The sequence below is a fragment of the Pholcus phalangioides genome, unplaced genomic scaffold (assembly GCF_987345545.1).
Source record: "Pholcus phalangioides strain wild (caught in Gottingen) unplaced genomic scaffold, Ppha-v1.0 ptg000007l_1, whole genome shotgun sequence".
Lineage (NCBI taxonomy): Eukaryota > Metazoa > Arthropoda > Arachnida > Araneae > Pholcidae > Pholcus > Pholcus phalangioides.
Window position 1 is genome coordinate 39,851,051 of NW_028301600.1, and position 24,099 is coordinate 39,875,149.

General features: G+C 35.3%; 1 protein-coding gene across 4 annotated transcripts in view; it reads right to left on the bottom strand.

Annotated features, from left to right (window-relative positions):
- Positions 1 to 24,099, bottom strand: part of LOC149085274 (uncharacterized) — a 51,407-nt gene that overhangs the window by 10,678 nt on the left and 16,630 nt on the right. For 2 of the 4 annotated variants that reach the window (XM_089233191.1, XM_089233194.1), the window contains exons 3-15: positions 19,824 to 19,934; positions 18,127 to 18,243; positions 17,430 to 17,462; positions 17,139 to 17,200; positions 16,378 to 16,496; positions 14,984 to 15,053; positions 14,178 to 14,250; positions 9,666 to 9,733; positions 9,386 to 9,483; positions 4,845 to 4,976; positions 2,849 to 2,946; positions 1,870 to 1,956; positions 623 to 691 (exon numbers count right to left, since the gene is read on the bottom strand). In XM_089233191.1, the coding sequence (XP_089089317.1) occupies positions 623 to 691; positions 1,870 to 1,956; positions 2,849 to 2,946; positions 4,845 to 4,976; positions 9,386 to 9,483; positions 9,666 to 9,733; positions 14,178 to 14,250; positions 14,984 to 15,053; positions 16,378 to 16,496; positions 17,139 to 17,200; positions 17,430 to 17,462; positions 18,127 to 18,243; positions 19,824 to 19,934 (1,137 nt within the window). Of the gene's footprint in view, positions 1 to 622; positions 692 to 1,869; positions 1,957 to 2,848; positions 2,947 to 4,844; positions 4,977 to 9,385; positions 9,484 to 9,665; positions 9,734 to 14,177; positions 14,251 to 14,983; positions 15,054 to 16,377; positions 16,497 to 17,138; positions 17,201 to 17,429; positions 17,463 to 18,126; positions 18,244 to 19,823; positions 19,935 to 24,099 lie in introns of those variants that run through there. The other 2 variants (XM_089233192.1, XM_089233193.1) reach the window with 2 other exon arrangements.

Here is a 24,099-nt window from a genome sequence, read left to right on the forward strand (position 1 = left end):
TTTCCTGCGACCTTTTTACCGAAAGAGGATAAATGTAATTCCCCATCGTGACGTTTAATGACGTAGCCAGAGGCCAACTCAACGTGGGTGTACAATATGCTGAGATATACCCATGCAAAATAATTTAATCACACAACTAAATATAAATTAACACAAAAATTGATGAAAAATTCAACACTGAAGGTAATTTTAAACTAATGAGAGAAACTAATGAAAATTTAAACGTGATGAATTAAAAATAAAAAAAGAAATAATTCCATCATATGAAAACTCAGAATTTATGAAAGAAATAATTCCAAAACCTTTTGAAAGAAATGATCCGGAATCGATGAAAAAAAGATCATCCGAAATTGATGAAAATTTAGAATTAACTAAAAAAATGAATTCCAGAATTGTGATGAATAAATGTGTCATTGGACGCCTGCGCCGTGGACACATCAATATGTGTGTCCACGGCTCCTCAGAATAGTCTAACAAAGAACCGATTCAAAGAATGAAAAGGCACAAATCAATATCGCCAGCTTGCTGTGATGCTCCTAATAAAGGTATGCGATGCCCCTAGAAGCCGTGATGCACACTTTGAGAATAACTGCTTTAATAGATATTTCTAAGCAATACTCACTCTCTTGGCGCTTTCTTCCATAACTGTCCTTAATTGAACAATTTCAGGCAGAGGTTTCAGAACGTAAGCCTATATTATGATATGAGAAAAGTTTCATTCGCATTCAAAACGCAATAATTAATCAAAAAATCATAAACATGAAGTACAGGGATCTCAAGTGGAATTGAAAATATGTAATATCGGTTCTCTCTCTTTATACAGGGTGTCCTGTAAGTGTTAATGTGGCCTTTATCTCGCCAACTGCCTGTCATAGAGGTATGATTCCAATTTAAAAAATGCTCAAAAGGCGTTCAAAAATTACCCTGTACCAGTTTCAAGAGTGAGAATACAGTGTATCACAAAAAATTATATAAATTTTTATATGGTCCCCTTGTCTTCTAACTTCCAGTTGGAAAGTTGTTACCCTGTCTTTTCTGAGCCCAACAAAAAAAAATCCCATGTTCTTAACTGCAATATTCACCGAGATATTTTAATTCAAAAATCGGAGAAAAGTTGAGAAATAACTGCAAAAACTAACGCGGACACACATACAACGCTCCTTTCCCTCATTTAAACTGTCCTTTCCTAACTTTTCTTAATTTTGAATTCGAATATCTCTGTGAATATTGCAGTTGAAAACATAGGATCTCTTTTTGTTGGACTCAGAAAAGACAGAGCAACAACTTTCTAATTCGAAGTTAAAGAACAGGGGGACTGTATAAAATTTTTTATTTTTTTTTATTTTGTGACACAATGTATTCTCACTCTCAAAACTGATACAGAGTAATTTTTGAACACATTTTTAGCATGTTGTAAATTGAAACCATACCTCTACGACAAACAGTTGATGAGATAAAGGCCGCATTAGCACTTACAGGACACCCTGTATATAATAGAACATGTGTATACATTATTTTTATCCGTATTTGTTTAAAACTTGGTCATTGTACGCATAACAACTGTTTTATGCAAAAGTTAAGTTTATTATAACATGTATAAGAAAAAAACTTTGTGGTTAATTATTGAGACGCTGGATTTTCTTTTATTCACAAAAATTCGCGTTATATTAATGCAGGGCAGTTCAGCTTGAAAATCGAGCAGTCATCACAAATGTGTATCATCACAAATTGATATTCATAGTATGCAACTTCAATCCCTTGTTGATAGAAAAATTTACACTAATTACAAGCAAAAAAGAGATTTTAGTTCAGGATGTTTAAGTTCAATTTTATTGGACTAAAATTAATTTATAGTCAATGAATACTTACTCGATTGAGCTTTTCGGCTGTCCATAATAAGTATTTTAACCTGACGACCTCTGTTTTTAAATTCCGGATCATTTGCGTACCAGGATCCTTAGAAAAGAAAAAAACTATAGTTACCGTAAAAGAAGCTTATTACTGGCGCCAGATTATTAATTCATTATAATTTAACATATGTATTTAATTTGAATCGGTGTAGAAAAATGATGACAGAAACTGTTAGGTTGATAATTTATTATATAAAAAGACGGTATTCATTATGTGTCATCAAATAAATATTTCAGAGAGAAATTCACAATTATTATTATTATTTTTTTTTTTTTGTTTGCCGTGCGTGCAAAATTTTTAAGGTCTAAAATAAAGCCTTTGGTTTCTTTTCTCATGAAACAAAGAGAAAAATTCATTGAAATTAACATTGCAAACTTTTAGAAAATCGAGTTACGTTAAGTGTGGAAACTTTAATTTTCACTCACAATTTTTGTCGTTTTCTATGAAAAGTGACCAAAAAATGCTGTAAAAGTGAATACCGTATCTTTTCAAATATGTATCGCATATTTAGACAAATTTCTATTTATGAATGTTATGAAAAAAAAGTTGGATTTTTACTTTTCGAATTTATCGTTCAAAAGTATAATTTTTTAAAAGATCGCAAGTACGGTGTGTTTAGAAGGGTGGATAATTTTTAAAATCAACCATGATGTTGATACATTAGTTTAACCCTTCAAGTGTTTTTAAAATTTTCCTGTTCTGCATTAAAGCTACCACATTGGAAATAAAAATGTGTTAAGAACCCGAGATATTTCGGGATGACCGAAATAAAGCAAATCAAGTTTGACGAGATATCTCGGGATTGCCGCTGTAAGGGTTAAATCCTCGAACACATTATAAGCACTTGCGTAATTTAACACAGAAGATCATTTCGAAAAAAAAGCATATTTTAATCAAAATTGAATTCATTATTCTATGACAAATTTCTCGAACCTACCTCATTTACAACTGGCTTGTTCATTACGAATTGCGCTCGTTGGGCGTACCTCAAGGTACTAACTGTCTCGATGTAACATTCTTTGGACGGAGAAATCGCTTCAGTGAATAAAAAATGTGAAATTAAGTGCTTGAAACCATTAATTTTAGATTTTTGGTTGTACTTGTTAATTGTATCAATTGTACCGTCAATCGGGTCAACTTTGCCACATGAGGAAACAGCCAGTTTTTGAAAAAGATTATGTTTTGCGCCCTGCAAATTTCCTGAACCAACCAATAAAGGCGCCAATGTTTTCATCGTGCTAAGAAGACATTGAATGATAGCCTTTTCGCACGTTTTCAACCTCATCAGTTGTTTACAGGTTTTTATCAGCATTTTTGTTTCGACTTGTAGAATATGATGAGTTTTTGGTAGTCTACAAAAGTGTCCTTGCCCATTCATTCAAAGGTAAGTAAAAACTACATGTGTTTTGCTTGATACCGCATATAAAAAATTTATCTCCTTTTAGAATTACTTTTAGATGTAAATTTTACGTTGCATCTTGATTTAATATCACTTGGCAATGTTGCACCAGGAAGCTTGGTGAAAATGGGACGACTTTGCTAGCCTAAAATTTTGTCATTTTCTAATTCTTGCATCCTTTTTTTTTAAAATCGTGCATTTTTCGTGGTTGTTTTAGAAGTCATTCAGATGCCAAGACGCATTAGTACCAAGTTGGGAGGCCGCAAATATCAAAATTATGATAACACTACGCTGCAGCCAGAGTTCACAGAAGAGAAGAAGACAAAGAATTGATGTGGCACCAGGAGAAACCGCTGTCGAATCGCACTTGATGGAGAATGTCCAAGCCGTTCCGAGTTCCTCTATTAGAGGTGGAGGGGGGGGGGACTCGTAAAAGGAATGACCATCACAGCAGTGAGGAATCTGATTGCGAGTTTTCTCTACATGGCACATATGAATCAGAACCCGAGCAAGATGCAAAACCTACTGAAAAGTTTTGACAGGAATAAGTTGCTCCTGCTGTTCTCGCTTCTTCGCTGTGAAGATGACATGATTCAATCATAGACGAACATGATGAAAGGATAAATGTCAACGTCGTCCAGACCAAGAGATTGATGGTACGGTTCTTAAACAACTACAGCTTGGAATGTTTGTTGTGGTAAAGTTCTTGGGGGAAAAAGTGTCAAGCATTTTGTTGGTAAGCTTATTCAAATCTATGGAGACGGAGACGGTGAGTTCTAGTCCTACGACTCACAGAGGGAAATAGTTTTACTTCACAAATGTACTTGATGAAGCTTAACTCAATGTGCAAGACATTGTGTACATAACTGACCTTTCTTTCACTGAAAACCGTGGGAAGTTTCTGACGAAAATTGCAAAATTTTCTTTAAAGTTCGGAGTTTGTGAATTTTAAACTTTCCAATTTTGATATGTGTTTCTAATATATTTGTGTACCTTTCTTTACAATAAATAATTAATACTGATATGTAAGGAGTTTTCATTGTTTAGAAATTTTTTTTCAACGGATAAATGTTTGCTTAATTTGTCATGTTTTCACCGATTGTGAAACTAGAGATCAAAACTAAGGCCTAAGATCTAACTAAGATGGTTTAGAAGAATTTTTATATATTATCGGTTGGCAAAGCAAATAAAAGAAAAAAAATGTGGCAAAGTTGTCCCGGTTGACGGTACTCTCTTATAAAATTCTACAACAAATAAATTTTCAAATATATTTTGATAATGGCTACTACTAAACCATACATGCAACCTCGTCCAAAAAAGTTTGATAATGGCTGTGAAAAAATTGAATAATCAATATATTATCATTATATAATAGATACTTGTATACTTTCTCTCAAACTGAGCACACCTCCGGTCTATCGCCAAGGGCAATTTGCTACTTTTATACTGCTTATTTACATTGGATACGTCTAAAAAGTGACAGAGAGAGGTCAAAAGCGGAAAGAAATAAAAACTCATGAAGAACTGTTCAAACCTGCAAGCATGAATGTGTGAGAGTTCCCACCAAGAGAATCCTTCAATAGCCATGTTAAGTTAGAATCCCGGTACGGAACAAACGTTCGCTTCTGTGATGAATTGTTGCTCTTAGCCTTTTGTGACATTTCCACTGAAAATAAGGTAGATAATTATGCTAAAACATATTTGTAACTTTCACTTTTATATAAAATACATTCACAAATACATTTAAGTGTGAAAATTTTTGGCGTGTGACGATCCGTATATTAAACATGACAATTATGTATTTGCTTGAAATTTGAATATGCCGCCAGGGGAAAACCTTATTTTGCTGCCCCCAAAACTTTAAAATTCGATAATTTTGAAATGGTGTTCTTTGTTTCCATCTAAAACTGCCGCCCCCTAAATTTTGCCACCCAGTGCAGTCGCCCCCCTCCCCCTCTAGTTACGGCCCTGGTCGAGGTAAACTTCCGAATAAGAAATTATTTTTTATTTAAACATTTGTCAAAACTAAAGAATGCCTTTATTCGGCTGAGCTATTTACCATGTGTCATACAATGTAATTTTATCAAATTCTATTTCCTTGGCACGCAGCGTGTTAATCCGTCTGAATACATTGCAGCGATTACATAACAAAGCCTTGCGACTTTGCGACTAAAGTGACCATACGTCCCGTATTTCCCGGGACAGTCCCGGTTTTTCCCATTTTTTGGTCGTCCCGACTTTTTTATAAAAAAATGTCCCCGTTATTTAAACAGTTTACTTGAATTTATTATTTTCATCAAAAATGTTGACACAGGTAATTTTCATAACTCAATAACTATAAGTTAACATTATTTCCAGTGATATGTTTGTATTTTCTCTGAACATTACACGTATTGACAACCGTTGAAATGTCAAAAGTAAGTCGAAGGATTTTTAAATAGTGAGGCACTATTTCTCAACATACATAAACCATACAGAGTAGTAGTATTTTTATTAACGTTTTTCTTTTTTTTTTGTCAGAAGCCTGCAGCTTTTCTTATTTGACAGGCGGCTGTAAATAAGTTAATTCATTTAATAATTTTATTCAACATCGTGTGCGTTGATAGTAACATTGATTTTTAAATAAAACGTGAACATGGACATATTTTTTTTTTATTATATTTCTTCAGCATAAACACATTTAGAGCACAAAGTAAAACAGAAAACGAATGTGTGAAAATGTTCTAGTAGCAGTCTCTTTCCTGCACTTTTAAGGGGCAGAAGTTGAATGGGAGGGGGGGGGGGGTAGAAAAAAATATATTTGAATCCATAAATAGGAAACAAAATATTTGTAATTCCCGAATCACCACAAATGAAACTCATTCTGAAATTTTTTTCAAACTTGGTTATTGAAAACAGCTATTTGTGATATTTTAAAATTGTGGTTAGTTTTGTTCTAAATTGGCAATTTGGTCGTAATTTGGTGACAACTGGCGATGTCCCGTATTTTCCCGTATTTATGAACCGAATTCCCCGTAATTTTCTCGAAGAAATGAGTCACCCTAACTACAGTCAATATATCGGCTCTGTCGTGCCAGAATCACGAATGTGCTATGTCCTTTCAAAAAAAAAAAAAAAAAAAACGTGGGCAATTGGATAGAATCGTGGTTGAGAGATAGGTCACAACTAGTTATGGTGAACGGAGAATTTTCCGATTAGACTGGTGTCAAAGTCGAGTCCCTCAAGGAAGTGTCCTTGGTCCCATATTTTTCACTCTTTATCGATAAACCCGACCAGGGTATCGATGGGATTGTTAGACAATTCGCAGATGACGTGTGGCTAGCGGGGTAGTCGGGAATCAAGCGACAGGGAGTTGCTCCAGACTAGAGGTCTTCAAACTTTTTCTAGTCGCGAGCACTGCCTGTACCCATCATCAAAAGAAGAGCACCCCTTAAGGCAAGTTCGACATACGAATGCATGAAATCAGGATTGACTTTAATCCTTGAATGCAATTTGTACAAGGTGTTTCATTGGAACGTTGACCAAGTGCTCACAAGCACTAAATCGGGCACGTGCATCGAGCTCTGTGGGTCATTCAGGAAGCACCGTGGTTCTCGCGAGCAACAGGTTGAAGATGCCTGCTCTAGACCAACTTAAACAGGATTGCAGCATGGGCAAATGAATGGGTCATTACGTTTAGCGTTGAAAACTGCATAGTCGCTCGTTTTGGTTCGAACAACCCGCGTTTCACTTACGAGTTGAATGGTATCACTATCCCGGATGCAACTAGAGTCAAATTCTCATTGACGAGCGGCTTAGGTTTTCTGAGCATTGTTCAGCGGTGGTCAAAAAAGCGAATAAAATGCTCGGTTTGATTTTGAAAAAGGCCTCTTCACGTAAGGAACTTAAGAAGTCTCTTCACGTACGAAAGCTTAATTCGTTCCTTAAGCTTTTGGAGATCAATACCTACAGAGGGACATATACTTGGTTGAAGGGCATGGGCGGAGATACGGGGGGCGTGGGGGCATTCCCCCCCCCCTCCAGCGTCAAAGATGGAGTTGATTGATCTAATGTATAAAAAAAAAAATTATATATAAATTGACATCATCATCGTGCCCCCCCCCAGACTTCCAAGTCTATCTCCGCCTATGTTAAAGGGATGCAGAGAAGAGCTACGCGTGTCATTCTTGGCGCACTAGGCTTGAGTTATGAAGAGAGACTTCAGTTTTTGAATAAGTTTACATATTGGATGAACGCAGGTGTCTGGGAGATAAGTGTTCAAAATTTGCAACGGGATGGATAGGATGGACCATGAATTATTAATACGCCGTCAATCGACTGCTTAGACTAAGGGACATGTGGTGTCGCAGGGAGTTTTTCTCTAATAGAGCTGTGAATAAATGGAATAGCTCACTTCTGGGGGTCGTGAATTCTAATCCAATTGACACGTTTAAAAAGAAGCACGATAGACATAGTGAAATAAATCGTGAAGCTATCCATACTTAAGAAAGATAACCATTTTCTTTTTTATGGGCATGTATAATCTAATTTTCTTAAGTGATGTATGCTTGTATTTTGGGTATTTTTTGGTTATACTTGACATCTATATTTTTTATGGGCATAATTTTTTCAGCCGCCTTATTGGGCAATTTGCCTGTTGTGACCTTTGTGTTTGTATTTGTATTAGTGTCCAAAGGCAAACTAGAATTCTCTTGATAAACAGAAAAGGATTTGAACGAATAACAGTGTTCTTGTATATGAGTAAGGTATCAAGTAAAACCAAATAACTGTATTTGTCGGTAATTCGTTCTAAAACTCATGACAAATGCCGAAACCGACAAGCACGTAACGCACAAGGCCGTAGCGACGGGGGAACATAGGGGTCTGCCCCTCCCCCGAAATGTGAGAAAATGGCTGAAAAAGGGGGAAAAGGTGGCCAGATATATTTAGATATATAGGGTGACAAGTTCCAAGTATGCACCGATGCCGAGACTCATTCTTTCCAAAATGCCTCGAATTTCGAGATATGACCGTGCATGTAAGAATTTTTTTAACAAATTTAACACTCGGCCATTATGTTCAGCTTCGAATTCCCACATGCCCTAATGAGTTGGTCGAGTAAAGTTTGAGTACGTCCAACTTCCAAAACCTGAGTAGCTTCCAGTTGAGAAGGCCCAACTCCAAATTCTTATAAATTTTGTCACATCATGATGATATTGTGAGTTGGTACGAGCGTGAATCAGAAAGGGGTCTACAATTTCCAGTCGGTTCCGAAAACTGCTTTCCTTCTATATCTCTCACTGAGTGGTCTTTGCGGGTGACTTTTGGCAATGTTACACATGTTAGGGCCATGGCCCCAAGGGTGGGGCTGACAGGGCTCCAGTCCTGGGGCTCGGAACAATTACCATCATTTTTTTTTTTTTTTTTTGCATGCTATAAATTCACTATAGAAAAGCAAGTGAAAAATCTGGCTTGGGGACCCGTCGAAGATCCCAACTCAAGGGCCTTGCTCCAGGATGTAGGGGCCGTGCCCGAGTGGTGTGGTGGTAAGCTACTCGTCTACCACCGTGAAGATTTCCGTCAAGCTCCAGGTTCAAACCCGGCGAAGAATAGAGATAAGATATTTTTCCCCAACGAGCTTGAGGCAACTACCGATAGATGGCGCATTCGTTTCCAACCTAATTCGTAAATAGCAATAAATTACGTACAGCGATTTGGCCGGAGTTGGGGTGTGGTGAAGTAGGATGTGGGGTCATATTGTTCGTGCTGTCGTCATGACGCGATCTCTCTTCATTAAACTTAATTAGTGTTGATCAAGAAACTGGGCCGGTATCGAACTTCGCTATCAATGTGTTATTTATCTCCATTAAAAAATGTTAATCTCTAATTTTTTAGCTTGAAAGAATTTTATCGATATTTGCGTGTGGTATATCATGCGCACTACATAAGTTTTAATTAGTGACATTAAAATCCTTAGAAAAGATGAAAAATTTTGTTACATAAAATCTAAAATACACATGATGAAAACTTAAAATATTAAGTATACTGTATGAGAATAAAATACTAAATTTTTCAGCATGAATATCATGCTCTTACCTAAAACGGATATCACATTTCCTAAAGTGACCAATGATTTATTGATATTTCCGCCTTCTTTGACTCTTTCATTGCAAAACTCTGGAGCTGCTTTTTCACTGAGGGAGGAAAAAAAATTGACATTTAATATAGAATCCATAAAATATGTAAAAATTTGATCATCAAATGATTATTCAAGTTAAATTTTTAAAAATTAATTAGGGCATTTTGTGAAGATCTACTAATCACTGTATTAAGTTGAAAAAGTGTTAAAAATTGTTAGTGAAAAAGAATATAATACCTTCCTGCTAAATCTACCAGATGCAGCTTACTTATAACCTCTTTTGGTTTCGATTCATCGAGGCAAGCCTGTCAATGATTTTAAGAAATAAATTTCTGATTTTGCACAAAACTACACACAAGTGAACAAATGAAACTATTTTTAATGCAAAATAATACTGTTTATAATCCGGGGGGGGGGGGTTGATAGAATGTCTAGAAGGCATCTTGAGTTCGAAGCCAATTCAGAAGTAAGATCCTTTCCGAGACAGCAAGATGTTAATTTTTCCAAGGATAAATAGATGGCGCACGCAAGAAACGAATAAATGGTCATTGAATATGAAAATGAATTTGGGAATTTTAATCTTCAAATTCATCCTAATTATTAATAATCTTTTTATATCTATCATCTTTAATTGATAATTCATCTCACTCCGGGGTATGAACGGGGGTTGAAACCAAGCCCCGTTTCCCCATTGGGGAAGGCTGACAGTCCACCAGTAGGGTCCCCGGGATGAATCTTATCCCGCTCGTGTGAGAAATCCCATCATAGGGTCCATAATGAGAAGGTCCTTGGCATTACAATACAATAACGAGTACGGCTTATAACTGGAATCTCGCTATTACGAGTAATTCGCAAGTGAATGTCAACAGCTAATACAGCTAAATACAAAAACTCGCTTATAGTCGTTTATAGCGAGTTATTTATGAAAGAAAATCAGAGCACATTCGCTATAACAACAACGGGCGTTTTCTTTTCTCTTTTCTTTAAAAATTGTACATAAAATGGACCAGAAAGAGTGACATTTCTTTAAAACATCTCTTCAGCCTATTCATAGGTATAGTATAAACGGGGAATATCAGTATCTTCCCCCATAGATAAGAAAACCCCACATGCTGTATCTTATCTTCTTGTTATCTATAACGGAGGTGTATTCTTATGGGCATTGTATAATATTTCATCATGTATATATATTATTTGTGACTTTATTTTTAATTGGGTTTCTGCATTTTTGAAAAATATGACATCCATATTTCTTATGGGCATCTTTTCTCAGCCACCTCGTTGGTCATTTTGCCTGTTGTGGCGTTGTATTTGTATTGTGAAAGACACACAATATTTTATCTGTAGGTATATGTTGGTAGAGCAGATGGTGCATGACCCATCGACTGATTTCGACATCATTATTATTCCCCTAAAAAAATCCTTCCCTGCCCCCTCTCCTTTCTTGAAATCATCCAAAACTGGGCACAGGCAAAACAGGTCTTGACGTTATCTCTGTCGTAAGTTGTTTTTCGCTGCCAGATTTTGCGGTTTTTTACGTCAAAATTGCGTGAATGCGATAGTTATACAATCAACATTGCGTATGCATAAGCAATTAACTGGAGATGCATATTTCAGCAAAAATAGTTCAAAACAAAAGGAAAAACAAACGTAAATTTATCTTTAGTTTGTTTTTCTCCCCATCTAGGACTATATGTTTCTACAGTCCAAAAACACTAAAATTCGTTTATATCAAGAAGTCCGTTATAACCACAATCTTTCCTTTGATAGTGAACTGTCGTTATAACGGACTTCTGCTGTATATTGTTTGCAGAAGCCTGTCGTTTTGACATTCCAAGCAAAGTCCGAATTTTTTTAAATTATTTTATCATGTATACAAGGTGATTCAGAAAAGATGGGAAAGCCTTTAAGAGGTGATAGTACACACCAATACAAACACTTGTCATCAAAGAATGAATGGTCTAAGATGAAACGAAAATGCGCTGGCGCGTTTCGAAGCGGCCGCTCCGCAAACGTTAAAACGGCATTCCTGTTGAAATTTATCGGTAGAAAAAGAACACCACATGCATGCAAACGTAACCTGGGGAAGAAGAAGAAACCGTATGCAAATCTGCGTCACAGTGAATAAAAGGCACAGACGCCATCCCTGTGAAGTTATTCCAGCGTGCAAAACAGTTCTAACAGTTGTAACGTGCGGGATAATTACGCACTTCAGTTACACTGAAAAAGCAAACATGCATTTCATTTACGGAGCTGCAAACGGAAGTACCACGGAGGCAGCTTAAAGTTTTTCCCATCTTTTCTGAATCAACCTACATATATTGTTTGTCATTGCATTTTTAATTGGTTGCTGTATTTTTGAAATATATGACATCCATATTTTTTTGTTTTGGGCATCTTTCTCTGAGCCACCTCGTTTTGCATTTTGTCTGTTGTGGCGTTGTATTTGTAAAAACAGGTATATATACGCAGGTGAAAAAAAAAAAACTGACTGCAGCCCCGGTCCCTTATCACCGGTACAATCGCCTTGCACAGTAGTAAGTAAAAATACATTTCTTAATCGATGCGTAGTGAAATGGGGATCCGGAAAATTCGCTGCCGACATTTGGCCCCCAGAAATTTCACCCCTGACATTTTGCCGCGGACATTTCACCCTAAACTTTTCGCCTGCCCCGAATGAGTGAGTGCCCGTATGAGTGACCAAGTGAGTAAATGACTCACTGTATGAGTGACCAAGTGTGAGTAAGTGTCTGTATGAGTATGAGTGATCAAGTGTGAGTAAGTGTCTGTATGAGTATGAGTGATCAAGTGTGTGGGTAATTGACTGTATGAGTGACCAAGTGAGTGCGTGAGTTACCGTATGGGCGACCAAGTGATTGGGTGAGTCACCATATTAGCGACTTCCTTGGTCACTCATGCTGTAACTCACTCATACAGCCAGTTGCCAACTCACTTGGTAACTCATAAGGTCACTCACTTTGTCACTGTCTTGGTCACTCATACAATCACTCACCCACTCACTTGGTTAATCATATGGTGACTCATACAATCACTCACCCACTCACTTGGTTAATCATATGGTGACTCATACAATCACTCACCCACTCACTTGGTTAATCATATGGTCACTCATACAATCACTCACCCACTCACTTGGTTAATCATATGGTCACTCATATGGTTACTCACCTACTCACTTGGTCAATCATATGGTCACTCACCCACTTGGATGGTTAATCATATGTGGTCACTTACCTGGTACTCACTTAGTCACTCATACGGTTACTCATGCATACAATCATTCACACACTCACTTGGTCACTCATATGGTCACTCGTACATACAGTCAATCATCCACTCACTTAGTCACTCATACAGTCATTCACCCACTCACTTGGTCGCTCATATGGTCACTCGCACATACAGTCACTCATCCACTCACTTAGTCACTCGCGCATATAGTCACTCACCCACTCACTTGGTCGCTCATATGGTTACTCGCACATACAGTCACTCATCCACTCACTTAGTCCCTCATACAGTCACTCGCGAGTATAGTCACTCACCCACTCACTCACTTGGTCGCTCATATGGTCACACAACTACTCATACTGTTACACGTACGATCTCTCACTCGTCACGCTTATTCGACGCTTACTTGGTCAATCATGTTATATGTTCAGGGCAGGCGAAATGTCAGGGAAGAAATTTCCGGGGTGAAATATGCAGGGGACGCAACGAGCTAGGGACGAAATGTCGGGAGACGAATCGTCAGAGGCGAAATGCCGTTGGCCAAGTTTCCGTAAACCGGTGAAATGACTGGTTACGAATTCTGAGGGAGGATGTAAATGAGTGTTGATTTCGTTAGTCAGAGTGAGACTCGTACTCCCTAGCTGGCTAATTAAAAAAAAAAACATTGATATGATCTATGATTTGCACACAAACCTGTCTATCTTATTTTTCATATTCGGAGATTGATACAATAACCATTGCCAATAACTAAAACCATTTATATATTTCTTAAAATGGTTTAATATGAACCCCGTGACCTTTTCTTTAAATAAACGTAATCACGATAATGGAATTTGCTATTATATTTTCCGTTAAAAAAAGAAAAACATTCATGGTTTTTCATTATTTCTGTCAAGAAAAAAAAACATTTTTTGTATACAGCCTGTCCCAAATTGTTTGCACAGCGGATATCTCCGTAACCGTTGACTTTTTTTTCAGAAACATACTTTCAATTACAAAAAGTTTTCAAATGACGTGCAGTTACTTTTGAAATCTGAAAACTTGTTTGAGGAGTGATATACATGAAAAAATAAATTAATTAATTTTTTATGCCGCCTCAGTGTGCTAAAAACCCAATTAAAAAGTTGTTGTCCTGTCTCTACTGAGGAAAACAAAAAGGTTTCACGTTTTCAAGTGCAATATTCACTGAAATATTCGAATCGGGAAAACGGAGGAAATTTGGGAAAAAAACAGCTGTAAATTTTTGAAAACATCGTTTTTTACCTTTTCATCATTTAATGCTGTTTTTTTCCCAAATTTCCTCCGTTTTTCGAATTCGAATATCTCAGTGAATATTGCACTTTAGATTCGTGAAACTCTTTTATTTTCCTTATTATTTTTAAGTAAATGCACGTCATTTGAAACGTAATAAGAAGTATATTTCGAAAGTCAACGGTTACAGAGATATCCGCTGTGCAAACAATTTGGGACAGCCTGTGTGGTGGGAATTGAGCTTACTTGTGAACAACGAATAGTGAAAATAACGTGACTTCTGGTGCTTCTGTCGTGGACATGAGTTTCTGCCTTTACCCTGGATTAAAAAAAAATAAAAAAACAGATTCAAATAAAAAGAAAAAGATTTGATAGCTGCGACTTTCAAAAAATATTTTTTTTCTTCATATTATTTTGAATTCAATTTCATCAATTCTTAAATTTTTATCAATGCTCAACTCAATTAAAAATTTCAAAACGTGACCCATTGACTCTAGATGAGATGAGGAAAAGAGGTATCACCATTATCACATCATTATGTTTTAAACGTATTTAATACTCGGTGTAGGTGGAAAAAATTCTTGTTCTAAATACAAGGTGCCCCAAAAGAAGCAGATTTATGCCGGCATTGGTCTATATACCGATTTTGTCCCGCCCTTCTCCCATTCTATATTCTAATTTTTTTTTTTGCCATTTATACAAAACAATTTGCCACCCTTGGGTATAACCCGCTCAGTCACCCTGTAAATACGCCTCTGTGTCTCAATAAGTATAAGCAGCGTCATATTTCTACAGATTCCGATCGATATCGAAACGAGTACTTTGATATGCAACATGAAGGGTTTCTGATTATAGGTTATCTCCACTAAAAGAAACAGTATAAACAGGTAATCTGCACTATTTTTAATAAAAGAAGTTCTGTAACTTTTGAACGCTCCATCATTGCTTGTTTGTAAGGATTACAAATCAAAACTAATAATCTTTAAACAATTATCTTGAGGTATTGCAAATATAGCCATTGAGTAGTGTATTGGGTAAGAGTATATTTTTACCTGTTTTCGTTTCCTCTTGCGAGTAGATCACAGACTTTATCAATGTTATTCACAATATGAGTTGTAAGACCTGTGTGGGAAAAAATTATGGTTGTGTTAAAACCGACACGGAATTTTTTAAATTCCCATAAACAGTTAAAATTACTTTTTAAAAAACGATACTATATTTATTTATTTATTCGTTTCAGATTTGCGTTTTTCATGCTTGTTTAATTTAAAACGTATTTATTTCACTAACCACACATGAGTTGATGGCATTAGCTCTTTATTAAGGTAAAATAAGTAAATTTCATTTGCTTATTTTACTTTAATTGAATGAATTCTCTCCCGTTATGATGAGTGTCGTATTTTACCTTTGTTTTTGTTCTGTACTTACCTTGATGAGTTCTCATGTTCGACGATTGAATGACAAGCCCTAGCGAAAAGCATTATTTATTACTACAAGCCACGTAGAGTTTATTACATGCTCCCAAATTAATAATTTCTGAGTCAAGGGACACACCCTATTCATCTTTTATTTGTCATCCGAAAGCCACTATATGTCCACGCGTAATGCTGGTTCGATTTACTATAATTTCAGAATAACTATAGTTTTAGCAAACCAACCTAAAGACTTTTACGTGAACATTTTTTTCCTTTTCAGAATATTTGATTTGAAGTCTTTAAGTTGAAACTAATATTTTTTTATACAATACCATGTTCCTCCTCGAATACTAGCAAACTATAGTAGTTATAGTACATACGTAACGAGTGTATATTGTCTCGCAGTCGCAGCAGTATTAGGACTAGCATAGGGGCCTCTCAAGTTGGGGTTCGATCACGCTTAAACAAATAAAAGTGTGAATATATTTTTGAATCTTTTAATCGCATCCTCTTATTTTGTGGCATTTCAAAATACTCGTATACACGGCCATCGTCCTGCACGTATAGTTATTAATAGGCCATTACCTACAAGAAGAGCTACTTTTTCTATCTTATTAGTTTAATGTTAAATTAGTTTTTGTAGAATCATTGCGAAAACCAGAGAACATAAAGCTGTATAACAAAAGAATTGTTAAAAAGCTTTAGTTTTTCGCAACGCTCAATTTACAGATGCACGCTCTTCAAACACATATGTAGTTGGGCGAATATTTCTGTTATTTGTAAAAACTTTCCGTTAGCTTTGGCTGGGTGCAAAAGAACTACAAATATTGACTTAGATTTGATAAAGAATTTACCGTGGAGGTTTTTTTCCCATTTGTATAGAAATTTATATAAAAACCACAAGATTTTTCCCTGTCCACACAAGAAAAGTTATTAATAAGTGATAATTTAAAAAAAATCTATTGGATGAATATGTGCGGCATTACTAACTATGAATATTGAAGTTATACTTGTATTTAATGTTAACTCACCTTCTACAAAAGGCCCGTGTATTGGATGTTCTCTTACTCGTAGTTTCGATTTTTTGGCGACACCAGATTCATTTTTTTGAAGCAAATCGAAAACTTGTTCGTTATAAATTTCCATAAAACTATCAAAAATATAAATAATATACATTTATAAAAATTATATTATTTTTACTGTACTACACTGTGTTATGAAAAAAAAATTCAAAGGTAAATAATAATAATTTATAGAGTTATTTGTTTTGTTTATTGCCTGAGTTCGACAAAAAAATTCAGTGTTGAAAAAGATTTTTTTTTATAAACTGATAATATGTTGTGATTTCGCACCACTAAATCAACAGTAACTCAACTATCTACTTTATTGCTGTTTTTGTGTATCCAAAAAGACCTGCAATAACATTATTCGAAAGAGAATATTATTGAAAAAGAATTATTTATTTCATCGAAGCCATTTATTTATTCTCTCTCTCTCATTCTGCTGTTATTTTTATTTTGTCCTAAAATTTTAATTTGGTTATCTTCATATTTGCAATCTAATATTTAATCTTATCTAGAAAGAATCCAGATAAAAAAACTCCTGCTCTTGGTTTTGGGTTAAACTCAATGCTCTGTCATTGCTCTCTGATAATGTTTTGTATTGTTTTTTACACGTGACAGCGCATGTTTCATCGGAATCCAATCTTTCACGTGTGGCAATACAGTATCTACCAAATAAGATAACGTGCGCGCGAGTGCTACTAAATATTTACTACTTTTTTAAAACTTACCTTATGTCTATTTGAAAAGGTAAATGATTGTCTGCCTGGTCCGTCAATTTTTTGAACAGTCCCTAGAAAATTTAACAATAGACTAGAGAAGAGTGAATTATTAATCTTTTTTAAATTTCATAATACTTCATACATTATAATATCGCATTATAAAGGTCTTCACACATAGAATAACATAGAATAAAATAATTTTGGTACACTTACAAATAACGGTACGAAAATAGCTGGTTTGTTGATTATCAACTTTAAGCAAGTTAATATTTGTAAATTGCAAAAAAATTATAATAGTACCTCACAAATTCTGGGAGTCAGGCCATTTTCCTCCTGAAAAAAAAAACGGTTTATGAAAAAATTGAAACTATAGTGCACATATACCTGAGCCAAACTGTTTCGTATCAATTTTGGCAGTTTCTATAAAAAATGCAGTCGTATAAACACAATTTGAAAAACAAATACTCACATTTACTAAATAAAATTTGTTTTAGCACAATAAAATTTCTGTTAAATAGCCTTTTTTTTTAATTTGAAATTAGAAAAAAATTATACGTTATCTATTTTTACGTATGCATCGATGCGAATTTCGAGTGCATACGAAGCTAAATGAATCACAAAAAAAAGTCCACACAGGAATAAATTTTACTGTGATGAAAAAAAAATTGAAAATGTATTCCATGATCGTGTCCAAGAGTGATCGTAAAACGAAGGTTTGATATTTGTTTACTGCCAATGTAATTTTGCTGGGGAATTTAATATGACCACAAAAGACGGGGTATTCGTTGCAAGAAGAGTTCCACTGCCGAAGTCGTAAAGTATTTTTTCAAATTCCTTTGTATTGGACAAGACTGATAATATTACCAGTTATTTGTGTGATTATTCTATTTCATTACAGTTGATGAAATGAATTATTGCACTTTTTTTATATATATTAGCACAGAAATAAATTTTAAGTAATTTTTCATTGAGAATTTCCACAATCTGTAAATTTTACCTTAGTTCCCATCATAGTGTATGTTTTTCCCGATCCACTAGGTCCGTACGCTATAACGCATGAATTATAACCTTCGAGAAGAGTATTCAAAACGACCCTTCCGAATTCTTCATATACCTATAAGAAATTTAGCATCAGTGACTCAACAGAATTTTTCGTTCTTTCATATCGTTAGTTCTCGTAACAAAATCTGTAACTTGGAGGCTAAAAAAAATCACATTTCCTTTATTTACAAGATTTTCAATTTTAATTCGTAGAATTGTTCGAATTCGCGATTGACAAATATTATACGTGCATGAATTTCTTGTCTAGTGATAAAGATTTATCCGTCATATTTTGTAATTAAACAAATTTTTTTTTACATTCATAAAATATATATAGGTACGTTAATATGGAGAGAACCAGGGACCCGCTACCTACCCTCCAATGTCCGCGAAATCGACCATTATGGCGGAGGAGGTTTAATGGTCTGGGCAGGCATCATGTTGAATGGCCGCAAACACCTCTCCATGTCTTTGAAAGAGGCACTGTGACTGGTGTGAGGTATAGGGATGAGGTCTTGGAGCCCTATGTTCGCCTTTTCAGGGGTGCAGTTGGCTCTGAGTTCATTTTAATGGACGATAACGCGAGGCCACATAGAGCTCTTCTGCTCGTCGATTTTCTAGAGAGTGAGGATATTCGCCGGATGGATTGGCCAGCCAGATCTCCAGACCTTAACCCTATAGAGCATGTCTGGGACGCTCTGGGGAGGGCAATTGCAACTCGCAACCCCCCTCCGGGAACCATCCAGGGAATGAAAACAGCGTTGCTGCTAAACGAGTGGGACGAATTGCCACAGGAAATGATAAACTGCCTTATTTCAAGTATGAAATCACGCTGCGAGACCTGTATATCTGTAAGAGGGGACCATACCCCCTATTAACCCATCTATTAACCCATTTTTTTGCTTATTCTGCAACCGCTGTTTCATACCTTCCGACTCCAACGAGTGTTACGCACGATCATGCGTGTGTATTACTATTGTTGAATGGTTATTTGTTTTGTATTGTATCAATGTATGTACATATCAAATCTCATTAAAATCGGTACAGTAGTTCTAGAGATAATCGACCGAGTCTGCAAATTCTCTTAATTTCTTACACCAGTGTACTGTAGTATGTCTGTAGTTTAACACTTTCCATCACTTTAAAGGGCCCGTTTTGCGTTCAAGTTAATTAATTTTAATTGGATCAATACTTTTTCAACTGGCTTATTATATTAAATCTATCTGTGGAGTTTTTTTTTTCACTTTACCAATCAAATAAGTTACGACAGCCTAATCAGGTATCTTGATAGAACTTAGAGATAAAAAAGCGATGTGTGAGTTCGAGGTTATCGCTCATATCATGAGATTCACAGTTCGAACTTTATTTATTTTTTCTATTTGCTTATCATGATTTGAGCACATGGGACAATAGTTTACAATTACATTCCTCCGCATTGTTTATTTTAATACTTCACATTTCATAACTAAGAAAAAGAGATCGAAACGACAATGACATAATTTCGGTTTTATAGGTAATAACTTCGATATCTATTCAAGATAATGGGAGCATTATTAGTTTAGTGGAGAATTTTTTTTAATCATATATGCACCACAATGAAGCAGTAGAAGGTTCTTTTTTCATTTTTTTTTACTCCGTTACACTATTTCTTACCGTTTTTTGAGAAGCGCATTTAGTTGACGAGGGATCAACAGACCAGAATCCATAATCAAATGTAAACCTATGTACTCGAACTCGATGGTCGCAGTCACGGTTTGGAGGCACCTGACAAAGAAATTATTCACATTCCATGATGTACATTAAAAAAAAATGTTTTTAAAAATAAAAGTTTATTAATCAACATTGAAACTGACACGCTAATGAATCCAAAAAATTACTTGAGAGATAACGTAACGGTTCTCTAGTAAAAAATGTCAGGTTTTTGCCATGTTTTTGGAAATATGAATAAATATTTTGTTTAACAATAATCAAACTAAAACAATTTTCAAAAACTTATTTTTGAATTAACAATAACAAGTACGCGTGACTTTTCCCTGTGGGAGAAAAGAAATTCGACTCGACTTATCTAGGCATTTTGCCAGTCAGACTCGAGTGCAAGTTTAAACTATCCATGAGCGAAAAAAGGGAAGCTCAGCAGTTTGTTTTGTCTAAACCAGAAAAAAAATGTGTAATGTCCTTGCAGACATTCCGTCGCACATGAGCATTTGTCCTACATTTTAAGGTCGCACAAAGAAGCATTTGTTTGCATACACTTACGCAGTCTTGTCGGGAACATAACGTTGAATTCTTAAACCCGGCCGTCATAATTTAATTATTAATAATCACGCATTATTTTTCTCATTTTAATGAATCATCCTTCAATATAATAACCCACGCTGTACCGTTAATTGGATAAGAGAAAAGTTTATGAGGAAAAGTTTTCTTTTTTCCCTTTCTAACAGAGTAAATGAGATTTGTGACTGCTCAAGATGTAAATTTGTGAAATAAAACCTAGAAAAATTGAAATAATTCGTTTCCGATGTTGACATAACTTGTAAAAAAAGGCATTTTTTTACAGGCCTTTCCCAGTTTTTCCCGAAAATCTTTTATACGTTATACGCATCCAAGAAATTATTCAATTCATAGACATAAACTTGTATCCGGCCCATGGGCCCAAAGACCCCCACAATATTTGCCACCATCTCCATAATACCTGTAGAAGTATTGAATATTTACAATAATATTTTATGCCTGAGCATTAACTTATACTTGACGTTCACCGGTAACTAAGAAAATACATTTTGGTGTTTTCGATCAATTATTCTTGTCCTCGTCACTTGTTCAAATACCATCCGGAATTCAAACTTTCCTCAAAGTGACATTTTTGATACAATCCTACATGTTTCAAACACGTACTACATGAAAATATAAAGCTTCCGTATTTTTATTTTTCTGCGTCTAATCCGCGGATTTTATACGTCAAAAAAATACCGGAATTTCTTGGTGTGTAAGATGCGCTCCCGTGTCTTATGTTTTTCTTCTGAGGTTGTAATAGAAATAAATATTTTCAGAACTAAATTGTAAAATAAATTATTCGAAGATTTATAGATGATATGAGTAGAAAAATCGATATTTTTTCCACAAAAACGAGACAAACGACCTCTTCCTGTTTTTATGATTTTATTACTGATGAATAAAATTTTTACATGTGGGTTATACACATCGCTAAGGACTATACGATAATATTTTTTTCTCGATCTAGCAAAATTTGTATCTGAATATTATACGCCACCATGGTTTATGCACAGTAAGTTATTATGTATAATGGGGCTATCCAGATTGAAAAAACAAGGTATTAAATTATTTGAAAATTTTCAAAAATCAATGTGCTTACAGTCACAAAATAACTGAAATGAAATAAAATAAAAATAGCAATAACCAAATAGCGCCTGTTCAAATGACTTTCTATTTCGCTGAAACTCGAGAACGCTTAGTTCCAACCTTTACTACTAACAAAACTATTCCATCCATAAGACTCTTCGAAATATCTTATTTCGTTGTGTTCGTATGCAATTCTACTTTACAGTTGTTAAAAAAAGAAGGGAAAAGCATCAAACACTTCGCCATAATGAAGCCCTTTAACACCAAGAAGGAAATTTAATCCACACTGCAATCCCAAAAGAAAAATAATAAAATAATAAATGAATGGTAAAGAAAATAAATAAACTAAAAATAAAAAGTAGCAACAAAAACATAGAAAAGAAAGCATCGATCAATCCACTGGGGTTTTGATTCAAACAAGGAAGTTCTCTAATTCAAGGTTTTCTGTATACCAAAATAAATAAAAAAACCCGAAAGGATTTCTTATCAGAATATTTCGTGTGCGAAAGTCTGAAAGCGTGTTTATATACTTTCAATTACCTTTTTTTCTAAAAGTTCCATTGAAAAAAGGCCCAGACACATTAAGGAAGGGATCGTTCTATGACAGTGGCTAAAAATTTACGCACAATTTTTCCTCAACGATCTTATCTTCCCATCCTCCATTGCAATTTCTAATTCTAAAATCAATGATTTAATGTTGTTCTAATAATATATTTCCAACAGACAGAAAAGAGAAGAACACGGCTGATTGCAGTCACCTTAGCTTGACACTGAAATCAACCAACATTTTTCATCGTCACGTGAAAAATACCTGTATTAGTATATACAGGGTGCATAGCTAACAGCACGCACCGCAAACTACTGGAGAACCGTTGATCCTAAAGGCATATTTCCAATTAGAAAAAGTATCCAAATAACGTGTAGAACTCAGATAAGTGATTCTTATTGCAAGATGTTGGAAAAATTCATAACTGCTAAAAATTTTGGTCCATGCTTCAGACTGTTGTGATAGGTACATGTCTGTTTTGCTAAAGAGACGATTAAAGTGAAATTTTTGGAGTTATTCTATAATAAAACTGGAAGAGTTTAACTGAAAGATTCTTTAAGATACTTTAATTTCAGTGATTCCTATATAATAATGTTTCCCTTTTAACCCTTCAGCTCTCATATTGGAATATATACATGGTGCATAGCAAACAGGGGGTATGGCATTCTATTAGCGAACCGTTAAGTCATACTTCCAATTAGAAAATTATTCAAATAACGTGTAGACCTCAGATAAGTTATTCATATTGTAAGGGGTTGTATAGTTATTAAAATAAAAATATTAACTTTTCTATACAGTCCCCTACAACCCAGTTAGAAAGTTGTTGCCCTGTCTCTCCTGATGCCAACAAAAAAATTCCATGTTTTTAAGTGCAATATTCATTGAGATATTCGAATTCGAAAAACGGAGGAAATTTGGGAAAAACAGCGTTAAATGCGGATAAACCGTTTTACCCGCATTTAACGCTGTTTTTTCTTAAATTTCCTCCGTTTTTCGAATTTCAATATCTCAATGCATATTCCACTTAGAAACAAGGAATTTTTTTGCTGATAACAGGAGCAACAGGGCAACAACATATAATTAGATTTTATGCACAGGGTATCCATATAAAAAGTTATTTTTTTTAATAACTATACAACCCCTTGCAATATGAATAACTTATCAGTGAGGTCTACACGTTATTTGAATACTTTTTCTAACTGGAAGTATGCCTCTAAAATCAGCGGTTTGCCAATAGTTTGCCAGTAGTTTGCAGTGCGTACCATTACCTATGCACCCTGTATAGAAGACTCCGCAATCGAACACCATTGTACTAATGATTTTGTTAGCTTGATCAATTTACTACTGAATAGTTGATTGATCGCATATCCATACAAATACAAATGCAAGGCCTTAACAGGCAAAATGCCCAACGAGGTGCCTGAGAAAAAGATGACCACAACAAATATGGATGTCATATATTTCAAAAATACAGCAACCCAATTAAAAATGCAATTAACAAAAATTATAAACTATATATACATAAAATATTATACAATGTCCATAAAGAATATTATGGTTGTCTTATTCTAAGTATGGATAGCTTCTCGATTTACCCCAACATATTTATCGTATTTCTTTTTAAACCTGTCAATTGTGTTACAATTAACTACCTCCGGGGGTAAGCTATTCCATTTATTAACAACCCTATTAGAGAAAAATTCCCTGCGACACCATAATCTCGCATTGTCCCTTACCAATCGATACTGGTGTCCCCTTGTAAAAGTAGTCGATTGGCGGTGTACTAAAAGTTCATGGTCCATCTTATCCATCCCGTTGAAAATTTTGAACACTTCGAGCCCCGTGTGCCAATAAGGACACGCGTAGCTCTTCTCTGCACCCCTTCAACCAAGTCTATGTCCCTCTGTAGGTATGGTCTCCAAAACCTTATAGCATACTCCAGTCCCATCCGCGGCTTCCCAGAGCAGTTTAATCAAAGATTTCGTCGAAAAACATTTGTCGTACTGCCGCTCCATGACACAC